The sequence below is a fragment of the Chamaea fasciata genome, unplaced genomic scaffold (genome assembly GCF_029207755.1).
Source record: "Chamaea fasciata isolate MVZ Bird 193981 ecotype frontalis unplaced genomic scaffold, bChaFas1.0.hap1 SCAF_14, whole genome shotgun sequence".
In the NCBI taxonomy this organism is placed as follows: Eukaryota; Metazoa; Chordata; class Aves; order Passeriformes; family Sylviidae; genus Chamaea; species Chamaea fasciata.
In genome coordinates, this window is record NW_027094099.1 from 215,699 (window position 1) to 228,259 (window position 12,561).

The window sequence follows — 12,561 nt, forward strand, 5'->3', positions numbered from 1 at the left end:
TTGAACCACAAGGAAAATCATATAAACAGCTTTCAGAATTAATTTCTCTACATTTTTACACTACTTTTTCTCTTCCAAAAATACTAAGTACCATATTTAAAAAAAAAATCCGAAAAAAAAGTAACTTTAAAAAAAACACCTCGAAGTTCCTCAAAAATTATTCCATAAACCTTGCTCAACCAGCCTTCTCAAAAACTCTGTCCTACAACACCACCGAATCAAGTCTGCCCAAATTCCTGAAACACCAGTAGCTAATACATCAAGAGACTCTTTCTTAAATTTGTAGCCTGCAGTTTAAAAATCTGAGTTTTTATATAATACATGTGGTGAAGAATTTCTCATTTACTAATTTTTTCCTGACTTCAAAAAAATCACTCCTTTAAAAAGGTTCATTTATATTTTCATAACAAAAAGCATCTGAAGAGTTCAAAAATCTGACACCAACCACAAATTTTATTATACTGAAAAGATTGATGACAGCTTAAGAATTAGGAGACAACCTGCAACTCTTTTAAAAAGCCTGGATTAGAGTAACTTGGATAGCACGTTTTGAGTGCTCTCCCAAACTGGCACCATGGAAGAGCACAGAGAGAAAACAAGAAAATAACGGAAACTGCCTGAAACACGATAATGCTGAGGGGTGGGTGAAGGAGGGAAAATCAAAGCCCTCTTTTCCACCCAAGGGAAGCTGCGCCCAGCACGGCTGTGGAGGAGGTCAGCAGAGAGAAGAGGGCGTACCTGGCCTTCGGAGTTGCTGCCCCAGGCGTAGACGTCCCCCGTGGAGGACAGGGCCAGCGTGTGCTCGGCGCCCACAGCGATGTCCTCGATGAACACCCCGGCCAGCAGCGGCACCTGCTGCGGCCGGTTGTGGTTGCGGGCGCGGCCCTCGGGCAGCCCGATCAGGCGATCTGCAAGGGCAAGCACCAGGCTCCAGGGGCAGGCAGCACTGGGGGGTTCACTACAGCCACAAGCAGGGGAGGGACAGACAGCAGCTCTGTACACTCTGGGGCTGGGACGCAAGGGGGACCCTGCAGGGACGACGGGCACGGGTATTCCCTGCAAACCGCTGCTGCCGACAGCGCTCCTCCACACTGCTAAAGCTGCTGTGTCCGTGGTCAGCGTGAAGCAAGACCAAATCCTACCAAACCAAGGCCTCTAGATCTGAATCCACGGGTTTATAACAAACATGAATTGACTGACTTCAAAAGTTTCTGCGTGTTTCGTTCAGCACACATGGCAATCCTCCTGGCCAGATTGTTAAACGTGTGTAAGAATGAGCACTTAATTAGGCAATGGAAACTCTGGAGTAACCCAGTGTTTTTGGATGTGTGAAACTCAATGAAGTTTTAGAAAAATGCTCTTCAAAAAGTAAAATGAAAGGTTGTTCTGAGATCAGAACTACAAATCTGGATTTCAAGTGTATGTTAAAATTGCATTGTTCAAGATTCAAAATTCAGATTAGGCCAGCATGTTTCTAAAATGTAGCATTAGGTCAGTCTCAGAAATATGTCTTAATATTCTTCCTTTTCCCCTGCAACATACACAAGCCTACATATGGAAATGTTCAAAGAGCGGTTTGTCTTACCTTGGCCAAAAGTATACACGTGACCATCTTTTGTCAGTGCAACGGAGAACTGAGTTCCACAGGCAACTTTTTTTATTCCAATTCCACAAAGAATATCCACTTTCTATGGGGGAAAGTGAAAGGAAAATCAGCTGAAGTATCAAAAGGATATAAGTAGAAAGCAAACACAAATTTAATCTGCAATTCCTGCTTCCAAAAATGAATTTTTTTTTTATTCCCACTGTGCAGCACAAACATTTGTAGGAATATTTTAATTAACACTTGGAAATTAATACAGGAAACAGAAACACTTTTTTTTTTTCAATCGAATGAACACCTTATTCTATGTACAATGATACAAAATACTTTTTCTTTTTTTTCTGGGACTGAAGGTGAGTGGCATGGGAAGAAGTAGATGGCTGTGTAAACAACTTCTCCCGAGTTTCCAAAAGAAAAAAAATCTCTCTTCTCTACGACGAGCCTCAGATTTTCACTATTTGTACTGCTACTGGGACACAGCCACTATGATGTACACAAAATGCTTGAGAGTACTAGGCTCAGCATATGGTGTTATCAGAATTATTTGTGCCAGACTGTGTAACAATACCATGGAATTAATAACGACTGGAAATCACACTCTCTCTGTGCAACACCTTTAACACTGCTGAAAGTATACAAATAATCATTTCCCTGGGATTCTAACCTGTGGTGAGGACTTTGCAGTGGAATTTCCCAAACCAAGTTTACCATAATCTCCATCTCCGAAAGCCCAAACCATTGAGCCATCTGTTGACACAGCCACAGTGTGATTGAGGCCACAGGCCACCTGGGTGAGAGAAACAATGTTATTACCGCTGTTTTTGCTGACTTACTGCCTCAAACACACCAACTACCTTTAAGAAGAAAAACTGAACTATCGCTGCAAAACCACTAAAACTTCCATTGCTTATTAGAGTGTCTTCAAGACATTAGGACTGAAAAAATGCAGCGGTATTTTTTCAACTCTTGCTTTCTCTCAGCTCACAGAACCAAAGGATAGTATTATGGCACACACATTCCCTTCTTAAAAATACAGAAAATCACATGAACTCATCCTTAAAAATGCCTAAATCTTGAAATGTTAAAATGTTAAAAACATGGGCAGTTTTGCACAAAGAGGATCAAAAGAGTCAGGAAAGTAATTATTTTAAAAAATCATGCATAGTCAAATTCTGCCATCATAATCAAACAAAAGCCAAGGTTAAAAACCGCAAGTGAACACTTATAAATGTTAAAAACACGAGCTTTAAACTAAGATACATTGCTAATTTGAGATAAACCATGCCTGGCCAATCTGGTAACCTTCCAGCGCTGTCACTCTTTCTGGAAGTTTCTTATTGGAAGTATTTCCAAGCCCCAATCGACCATAATCACCATTTCCAAATGTAAAAAGCTTGCCATCTGCTGTCACCACAGCTGAGTGTTTGAAGCCACACGACATCTAGAAGTAAAATAAGCATTAGTTTTACACACATTTTAGATTTGGGCGGAAGTTTATATTGACTATTATATATACATATGTAATACCTTTCTTGACCCTAAACTACATTCCTCTTTAAAGAGCTAAATTACAGACATTTAGTAGAAACGATTTTTCCAAGAACTCATCTCTTAACTCTTTTCAGTGGCAATGTTACAGAGAGGGACTGGAGGATATTTGCATGAAGAATTTGCTGTGCAATTACCTAATTTTCTTATAAAGAAACCTCCAGCCAAAAGCAAACATGGTTTTGTGCATTGTTAATAATTAGGAGGACGTCTTGGTGACCTGTTTTGTAGGTCAAAGTCACCTGACAAGGAGGAAGAGAAGCTTATAAATCGTTGGCATTTTGATGATCTTTAAATCACTCCCCTCTTCCACGATCTTTGTGATCTTTGTATTTTTAGTCCTCTCCAGTACCAACTATCAATTAATATCTCTGTGGTATTGACATCCTTTAACTGGAAATGGGCACCTTGGCTCATAAAGCTCAAAGAAGCTGCCTGTTTTCATGCAGCTCTACCGGGTTCCCAGGCCTGCAGCTGGAAGGAGACAGAAATATTTTGACACCTGCACAACTTCTTCTCCCTGCAGAGCCTCGATCTGCCTGGGCCTGCGCTGCCTGTCGCTGTTCCCGTGGCCCAGCTTGCCATAGTCCCCGTCTCCCCAGCTGAAGACTTCCCCACTTTCTGTTAAAGCCATGGAATGTCCATCAGACCCACAGGAGGTCACCAGCTGCGTCACAACAAAGCCTGGCAAAGACAAGCAAGAAAACAAAGCTTAGCATCACGTATAACAGACTCTTACATTTATTCATGGGTGCCTTGTGGCAGCCAATTAGGTCTGGAGACAGGAACAAACCACAATAAGGCTTCCTCTTATAGCAATTAATTTCTTTTTATTCTGAGCAAAACCTTTGTTTTCTTATGGAGAACCTGGGCTTCTGTCCTGCCATTACTTTTGAAATTACTTATTCCTAATTTGAGCAGAGGTTTCCCTGAAGCCTTCTTAAAATAAAGGAATTTTAACATAATGCCATGTAAATCTTAAGGAAATATGAAGACCTTGTTTATTTGTTCAAAATTTTAACTAGAAACTACAGTATTTCAATGAGCAAATCTGCAGATGAGCATCAGCAGAAACAGTTACACTAACTACCAAAATGCTTATTTGTGCTTCATCGCTGGATTCCTCTCAAACCTAACAGCTTTACCTTGCAGTGCTGAAATCACAGTTAAGACATGAAGATCATCAGAATTTCCTTGTCCCAGTCGCCCATAGCTCCCTTCACCACAAGCCAAAACTGTGCCATTAGCTTGGATGACAAAAGTACAATTCTGACCACAAACCACCTAGGTGAGAAAGACATGAAGGAATGTTAACAAATTATGCACTTAATGCAGCAATGCTGTAATACTTGCATTACAGTGCACCATTTCCTTTTCATTTGTTTTCTTTGTAAATATACCAAGACAATATTCTGTCAAGTCGATGTTATTTCAGAAAGCAAAACCGGCACGTTTATTGTGTAAAAGTTGTGCAGGTATTTTCAAATCATGCTCATGTAAAATAATTCTGTGTGGTCAGATTTCAGTGGCTTCGTGGTTTGAATTTGTCAAATAATTCAAGATTGCCCTTCCAGTGGAACTCATGTTCTGAGACACTCAGAGTTAATTCAAACAACAAGTTGAAAAGACATTTGGAGAGGGATTTTGACAACCTGTACAAACAATAGATGGCAAATGATGAAATCACGACTGGTTCTAAGTGATCACCTGCTGGGCCTGGGAGAACGAATGTGCTGCCACTGGGATCATGACATTTCTGCCAGCCTCTGCCAGCTGCCCATGCCGTCCTGCTCCCCACAGGTACACGTCACATTTGCCTCCCAAGTGCCAATCCTAGGGAAGAGCATGAAAGGAGGCTTTAGAACAAGAGCACTTTCAACAGCTTGCCACATTTCAAAAGAATAAAAACCCCTCCAAAACACCCCAAACCCTCCAAACCATCAATTTTACTGACCTCTGGCCTTGATGTTGCCCAAGACATGATCTGTTCATCCATGCCACTGATCCACTTACTGTTATCCTACACAGCAAAAGCCACATTTACCACATTCAGCTCAAGAGACGCACATTATTTTTCTGTTAAACAATACGGATTTTCCTAAGAACACTATTTACATTTTTCTAAACAATTTAGCAATAATTACAAACGTGTGCAGATAGCAATGACACTGTTATCCATGACGTGCAATCCAAATCAATGAAAGAGAAACTAAATTTATGACAAAGTAATCTTTTTCCACTTACTGATGCATAGGGCTTTATGAAGTTTCAATTGCAAACACTGGGCTTGAAATGTTATAAGCTTGCTTATAAAAAAATCTTAATCAAAAATTTCTGGTTTGGTTTACATGAAGAAAATTGACATCAGTGAAACAATTTGGTGTGGAAATGTGACAAAATGTTACTCTTAAAATAGCACTAGAAAGTTCTACAGTTCTTCCTATCACATATGAAAATTACTGTCATCATTTTGGGTTGTTTGGTATTTTAATATGCAACTGACTTGCACTTGTCACACACACACACATACACACAGAGCAATCTTGACAGTATATTCTAACCAATTAATTAAAAAACACACTTATTGCTGGTGCTTACATTACTAAATATAAATGTTTACAGTTCAGAGATGCTCACGGCATCATACCAGGTGTGCTCAGTAACAGCACACGTGGCTGTTGAGACAATGCATCAACTTTTACCATAAGGAGAGTGAGCTCATCCTCAGGAACAGGCTCCAGGTCGGGGACAGTGAAGGACTCGGGGAACTGAGCTCCCTTGGCCAGGGCTTCAGCAGCTTTTATGGTAGTGGAGAAGCACTCAAGCCAGGCCCATTCTGTGGGGTTCCAGGCAGAGGGGTCAGGCAGGCAGCTCTGGTGGTGAGGGGGCACGGGGGGGTTGCAGAGCAGCTGGTCCAGGTGCAGCCCCACGGCCAGCGATGCCAAGCACTGCATGTAGGGACTGTGAACCAGCTGGTCCCCACACACCACGTGGGGCTGCAGGGCAGCAGGGAGAGAAAGGGAACACCCAGTTAGAAACACACATCAATCACTTCAAAACACAAGTCCTTAAAATCTAATCCTGTAGAACAATACCTTCCTCCACACTTCATCAAAGTTCTTCTAATGTTTTAAATATTTTCAGATTAGGAAGACTACTAGCTTTGAGAATAGCCAAAGATATTTCAGGTAGAATGTAGCAAAGTCTTCTGGTTTCTATGGTGAAAGACTGAAACAAGCTGAGATCTAAACAGTGCACTCGTGTCAGCCATGAATGCTGAACATTTGCATCACTCCTACCTTTTCATAGGCATACTGCTCCTGCAGCATCACGGGCAGGCGCTCCAGGAAGGCGCGCATGCACGGGGCCATGTTCAAGCCCAGAACCCCCTGCTGCCTCAGCGCCGTCCTGCACGTCGCCAGCACGTGGTTGGAAGAGATCCACTCTGAGGTGCAGTTCACCACCAGCACGTCCTGTTCAACAGCAGCCACGTGACAAATTAAAAATTCACAGAGCAGGATCACTCAGCTCCATTGATTTATCACCAACCATCTTGGCCCATAAGGGCCAGAAAACATACAGGTTCAAACATTTCTGTCTCACCTTTGATCTGTTAGAGCAGGCAGCTACTCCAACCTCAGGGATCCACACTGCAGTCTGGATGGCTCCAGACCCTATCACAACACTTTGCAATACTGAACCATCCTAGGGAGAGAAGGGGTTGGAGCCAGGTGTAGACACAGATACAGTTCTCCTCAAGTGCACACACATTCCTAAGGGATGAAATTCTTACACGCTTTCAACAACTATTTAAAAACTGAACTGCTTAACCTAAAAGCAGAAACCCTACATTTTTATCTTATTAAGAAGACAATATAACTAAGGATTTAGAAGTGTTTAGTAATCGACATTATCTGGCTCTTTAAAGAGTCCTCCACACAAGAGAATATTGTTCTTAACTATAAAGAAAGTGGCTGGTTCTGCAAAGCCTAACTAACATGACCAAAGCTACAGAGTCAATCAACACTGAACTATAAAGTACTTCAATGTTAAGTACAATTTGTATTTATATTTTATTATTAATGAACATTATTTTACACCACACTTTAGCTAAACTATCTAACACATGGTGCGGTGGAAGCTGGTCCAATACATTGACCGTTTCAGATACTCTTGCTAAGAATGAGAACCAAGCCACACCAAAGATGATCTTACCCGTAAAGACCAGATATTCATGAGGCCACCAAGGCCCCCAGACACCAGTGCCAGCCCATCAGGACTGAAAGCAACAGTGCGGACAGGGGTGATGTGTCCTCTCAGCTGGAATACACACTTCACTTCCACTGCCTTCCTGTAGCCATCCTGCAAGCAATTGCACACTTATGGAACACTGCACTACTTCCTGGAAATGGAGCAGCCTGACGGCATCTCTATTCTGCAGTAAATACTGACCATCCAGACAGATGGCGAACTTCCACTAAATGATTTTAAAAATCCCCAGGACCATGACAACATTTTATAGATATCTTGATCACATTAACAACTTTCCTCCCCTTACAGAATGCCATCGACATCAAAGACTACATTACAATTTATGCAGGTGAAAAATAATCTTAACTCTTATCTACAAGAAACTTTTAACCCTCACTAAATTTTAGCCTAAATTGATTGATTTATATAGGAAAGAAAACATATCTAAATATAATCTTCAGTCTTAATCTTAAATAAATTTTTCAATTTTGTGTTCTGAAAATGCCTACGCATACACACATGCAATGTAAACATTTTAGCAGATATCTTCTCTCAGGAAATACTGAGATTCAAGTAACTTGCTCCCATTCTCCTCCTCTCTCAACTTCACAACGAGCAAAGAGAATTTCTTACACCCCAAATTTCCTCCTTTTACCTTGGCACTTGTTTCCTGTTCCCACCATCCTTCTGAGCAAGCTGAGCTGGACTGCAGTGTGATTACTATGTCCTGGGGAACAGTCCAGACACACACCAAACCATTGTGGCATCCCCTAAAGCATGTCAGGTGACATTAGAAAAACAAAATGAAGATAGTAACTAACAAAATATCAGTGGTCTGGTATTAACTTATATACTAGTAGTCTTCACCACCTTCCTATAAAACTACATTGCATCAATTGATCTAAAGTAGAAAGGCCTGTCCCCAATGGGTAAATGCATTTTTTTTCCTATTCCTCACACCGTGTAGCTTTTCCATTTCTACTAATAACATATTCTCAGAAAAAATATTTGGATGAAGCAAAAAATGTCCAAGCAGGACCAGCACCCACAAGTCATGGAGAAAACAGCTGGTAACACAACCAGGGTCACTCTTTATTTGCATTCTGGAACCTCAAGAATCTCATAGCAACTGACTTACCGAAGGAATATTATTTTTAAAAAAAACAAACCCTTTGCTTTGCTATAGACACTACAGACTGGTAGAAAAGACCTGCAAAAGAACTGCAGAAACAACAACAAAACCATGACTTACGTAGCTAACAGAAGCTGGGCCTTGGGTCCTTTCCCTGGCAGAGCACACCAGGCAATGCCATTCACCAAGGCTGGGTGGGACAGGGAGTGCAGGCGCCTCCAGCAGCCCCCCAGACACCCCCAGAGCTTCACTGTTTCCTCTTTGGCACAGGTCAGGAGAATTTTACCAGTTGGATCCCACTTCATACTAACAACCATATCCTATAGGATTAAAAAAAATATGAAAAGTTGGTATGAAGTTACACCATAGTGTGGAGGAAGTTTAACTCTCAGAGCTAATGTAACTTTTAATTACTAATAAAAAAAAATATTCTCATATAAATCACAGACAGCCAGTTGCAATTATAAAGCCATATTGACATATTTCAGAACTATCAAATTAAAAAGGCTTTAAAAAGTTTGCTGAAAGAAACTAAACGGGAAACATAGGAAAAGATGTTTTCTTTTCACTGCAAACCCTTCCTGGTTATCCTTCCCCAGATGTAGCTCTGAGTCTGAGGTGGGAAAGGAAGACAGCCCACAGTAAGAAGGCAAGTACAGATCTATTGCCGCAATGTGCTCCCTTCTGGAACTGCCCTGTTTCACACACCCAGAGCAGCTCCTGGAAGCACTCAACATGCTCTTACTACACCTACATTTCGTTTAAGGAATTCGCTCTTAACTCATTAGTACATACAGACCAAGCAAAAGTTCTAGACCTTTGCAAGTGCATATTTACAAGAATACCTTTTGCTTTGTACAGGAAGCTAAACAAAAACACGTGACATGATCAAGATTAAAATTTATTATGAGAACTTTTACCAAGTCAAACAACAAGTCTTTAAAATCCTGTCAATGCACAGTTGTGTGCTTAATTCACTTCTGTCACTGTATGTACATACACTTCACAGTCTCTGACAGCAAAGAGGCAATCAAGTTTATCTTCCCTTTTTTTTTTAAAACATTTGGTAGACTGTTCCTTTAGAGTACATTATGTTAATATGTGTACCAGAAATAGGTGTGAGTTTCTAAAATAATTTGCACTTGTCCTTATAAATAGCTTTCTAATAGACACAACAGCTTAAACAGATTTTTCCTACAAAATCTCTACATTAGTTTAAGACCAGCTCTACCTTGTGTGCATCGATGAGAACAGCTCCTCCTTTCTCAGTTGGTTCCTTTGTTCCTAGGAGCAATTTTCCATCTGAATAGCCAACAGCAAATGGTCTCTCTTCACTGAACCAGGCCAGGCACGTGACAGACACTGTGTGAGCAGACAAGAAGATCATTCATTCAACTAAACCGAACTTCACTCATACCAAAGAGGTTTTTGCAGTGCAGTTGTCTAAACTATCAAGCGCATAACAACGTCCACCACCACCAAGGCTACTTAACATATTCTGGTCTGAAAATTTTCTTGAATTCATATGGTAAAGATAAAAACTGAGTGCCACTGTAAAGACAGTTGTTGAGAATATTTTGTACTAGTTTTCTCGTTCTCCTTTTTATGAAAATAATGGAATTTATATTCCTGGCATAGTGGAAAGAACTATACCAGGTCAAAGAAAAAGGGTAGACTGAATCTTATTCATGTATCTGAGATAGGCTTCTAAATAATGCTCTGAAAACAACTTGCTTTCTTAGCAAGAAGATATTGCTTCACTTGATTCTGAAAAGAAAAATAAAAAATCTGTAGGCCTCCTGAAGAAGCAATATGCAAAACCACACAATACCACCAAAGATATGCTACTTGATGTTCTCTGGAACTGGAACTATAAAGGAAAAAGGGTGGTCATTGAGGAATTCAAATGACACTGTGCATGCTATCTGCAGACAGAGCAGACACTGCAGGGGATCTCTACTGATTTTCCACAATGGCAAGGAATGGGAGGATTTTACCAAGTTACTACAAACTCTTGGCCCTCTGCTGTGGGGAAATCAGGGGGCATATAGAGATCCCACAGACTCTTCTGCTCCCATGAACCAGAAATCATATCCCGTGAACAATAACCAACACTGGTTATATACTTCCTTAATAAAAAGTGGGAGTGTGTTCACAATTTTAATCACAAATACTGATGCTGTCTCTTACCATCCTTTCTGTAGCAGTGCTCCAGTTCCAGCCGGTGCATGGCTGAAATATCCACAACTTCAATAAGAGCCAGAGATCCATCCATGCGCCCAATTAACAACAACTCTGGAGCATCTCCTGTCCAAGCTGCAGCTGGCCCTTCTTCTGGCCAGGCTAGAGCAGATACCCAGTGAGGCTGAAGATCTAATAAGCCTTTTCCTCCTAGGAGATCAAAAAGTCTGTTAAAATAACACCATAAAGAAAAGAAAGCAATAATACTGCCATGAGAAAAAAAAAAATCAAGAGATCTTATTGAGAGCTAGGACACACCACAAATTCACCTAAGTTACAAGAATACAAAGCAATGGTTCACTAATCTACGCAGACACAAAATCTAGGTAACAAATCTCAATTATCATTCAAGGTAGTTAGTTTTGTTAAGGAAGGAAGCTGAATTCTTCAGTACCCAGTAAATTTATCCTTTCCTTGGGGACTATCTATTACCACAGGCCTGGTAACTGGTGACTTTTTTAAGTGCAAAGCAACAAAATGAACCTTCCAATACCACAAATTACAGGGATTAAAAGTCTTCCTCTTGAAGACGTATATCATGCATCCACTTGGGGTTAGTGCCTTTCTCAAACTAAACAGGTTCACAAGGCTCTGAGGGAGATGGAAGGCATTTAAACCGGGGTAAACAAACATGCAGTGACTTGGCAGCTCCCCCAGAAATATGCTGGACCAGGAAGTGCCCACAGGCAACTCAGAACATACCATTGACTTGCCAGATGTTCACCATCTTTTCTGTAGCTCCAGCCAGGTACTTGCCACTGATACTCCAACAGACAACAGATAAACTAAGGTCACTGGGTGATCCCAGACCTTCTTCAGAGTCACCTTCTCTGTAACAGAATAAAAGAATGAAATTAAGAGGGCATTTCCTTTAAGCAGACAGGAAAACCTAGAACTCATAAAATATCTGAGCTAGAAGCCACAGTCCTGCCATCACAGCAGATTTACATAATACATTTTTCTGCTCACAATACTACGTTCCCTCTAAAATCACTTCAAATTACAGAATGAGATACTACTTATTTCCATGAAATTTCAAGTTAGGTTTCAAATGGAAACTCTTTACCTTTACCTACTTATTTCTCGAATTTAACATCTTCAGCAAAGGCAAAATTTTCTGGGAAGTCATGAAATTAAACACTAGCTTGGACAAGAAATAAAAGAGGCACATCTTGCGATCAATTCTACTTTAAACTCTTCCTCCAGTTACAATCTTGTTACACTGTTCTAAAACTCCATTTTAAAGCCTGCTTTGCCTAACTGTAACAGGGACGCAGATACCTTTAAATGCCCCTAAGGTCATACACAACGGCCACATTTTTTACTGCTTTTAGTACAGAACAATGAAGCATGCAATATTGTCATATCAATCTGGTTGTTCCTTTTAAGGCCACATCTAACAGCAGCAAGCAAAGAAGAACTAAGCAAACCACTAAAAAATTGTCACAGAACAACCTAGCAGTTCACTATTGCTTCTTCACTCTTCCAAGTTCAACCCATCTATGCTTCACTAAAGAGTTATATTTTAATCTTTCCTTTTGCTTTCTTCTTTTTTGGACACACCCAAATTGATGGATGGGATGCCGGGAGCTCCGTGTTGTGCAGCCCTGGAGAGCAGCAGCACTAAATGACAAAAAAAGTACTTCCAAGACACTCACGTAGAAATACATTTAATTCTTGTATCTCAGAAGTGAAAATTCTTTTTCACACTTGAATCAAATGATCAGACTCGCAATGATCATGTTATATGCTGGAGCTGTCCACTGGAACCCACTGAATTCACTTT

General features: G+C 40.6%; 1 protein-coding gene across 1 annotated transcript in view; it reads right to left on the bottom strand.

Annotated features, from left to right (window-relative positions):
- The window catches only part of HERC1 (HECT and RLD domain containing E3 ubiquitin protein ligase family member 1), an 83,445-nt gene that overhangs the window by 6,514 nt on the left and 64,370 nt on the right, over positions 1 to 12,561 (bottom strand). Inside the window, exons 53-69 of the mRNA XM_066196370.1 lie at positions 11,478 to 11,605; positions 10,725 to 10,925; positions 9,766 to 9,896; positions 8,655 to 8,854; positions 8,058 to 8,172; positions 7,367 to 7,513; positions 6,755 to 6,856; positions 6,451 to 6,624; positions 5,854 to 6,147; positions 5,106 to 5,171; positions 4,859 to 4,984; positions 4,297 to 4,435; positions 3,654 to 3,835; positions 2,889 to 3,044; positions 2,268 to 2,390; positions 1,586 to 1,688; positions 739 to 908 (exon numbers count right to left, since the gene is read on the bottom strand). Of these exons, the coding sequence (XP_066052467.1) occupies positions 739 to 908; positions 1,586 to 1,688; positions 2,268 to 2,390; positions 2,889 to 3,044; positions 3,654 to 3,835; positions 4,297 to 4,435; positions 4,859 to 4,984; positions 5,106 to 5,171; positions 5,854 to 6,147; positions 6,451 to 6,624; positions 6,755 to 6,856; positions 7,367 to 7,513; positions 8,058 to 8,172; positions 8,655 to 8,854; positions 9,766 to 9,896; positions 10,725 to 10,925; positions 11,478 to 11,605 (2,557 nt within the window). The remainder of the gene's footprint in view (positions 1 to 738; positions 909 to 1,585; positions 1,689 to 2,267; positions 2,391 to 2,888; positions 3,045 to 3,653; positions 3,836 to 4,296; positions 4,436 to 4,858; positions 4,985 to 5,105; positions 5,172 to 5,853; positions 6,148 to 6,450; positions 6,625 to 6,754; positions 6,857 to 7,366; positions 7,514 to 8,057; positions 8,173 to 8,654; positions 8,855 to 9,765; positions 9,897 to 10,724; positions 10,926 to 11,477; positions 11,606 to 12,561) is intronic.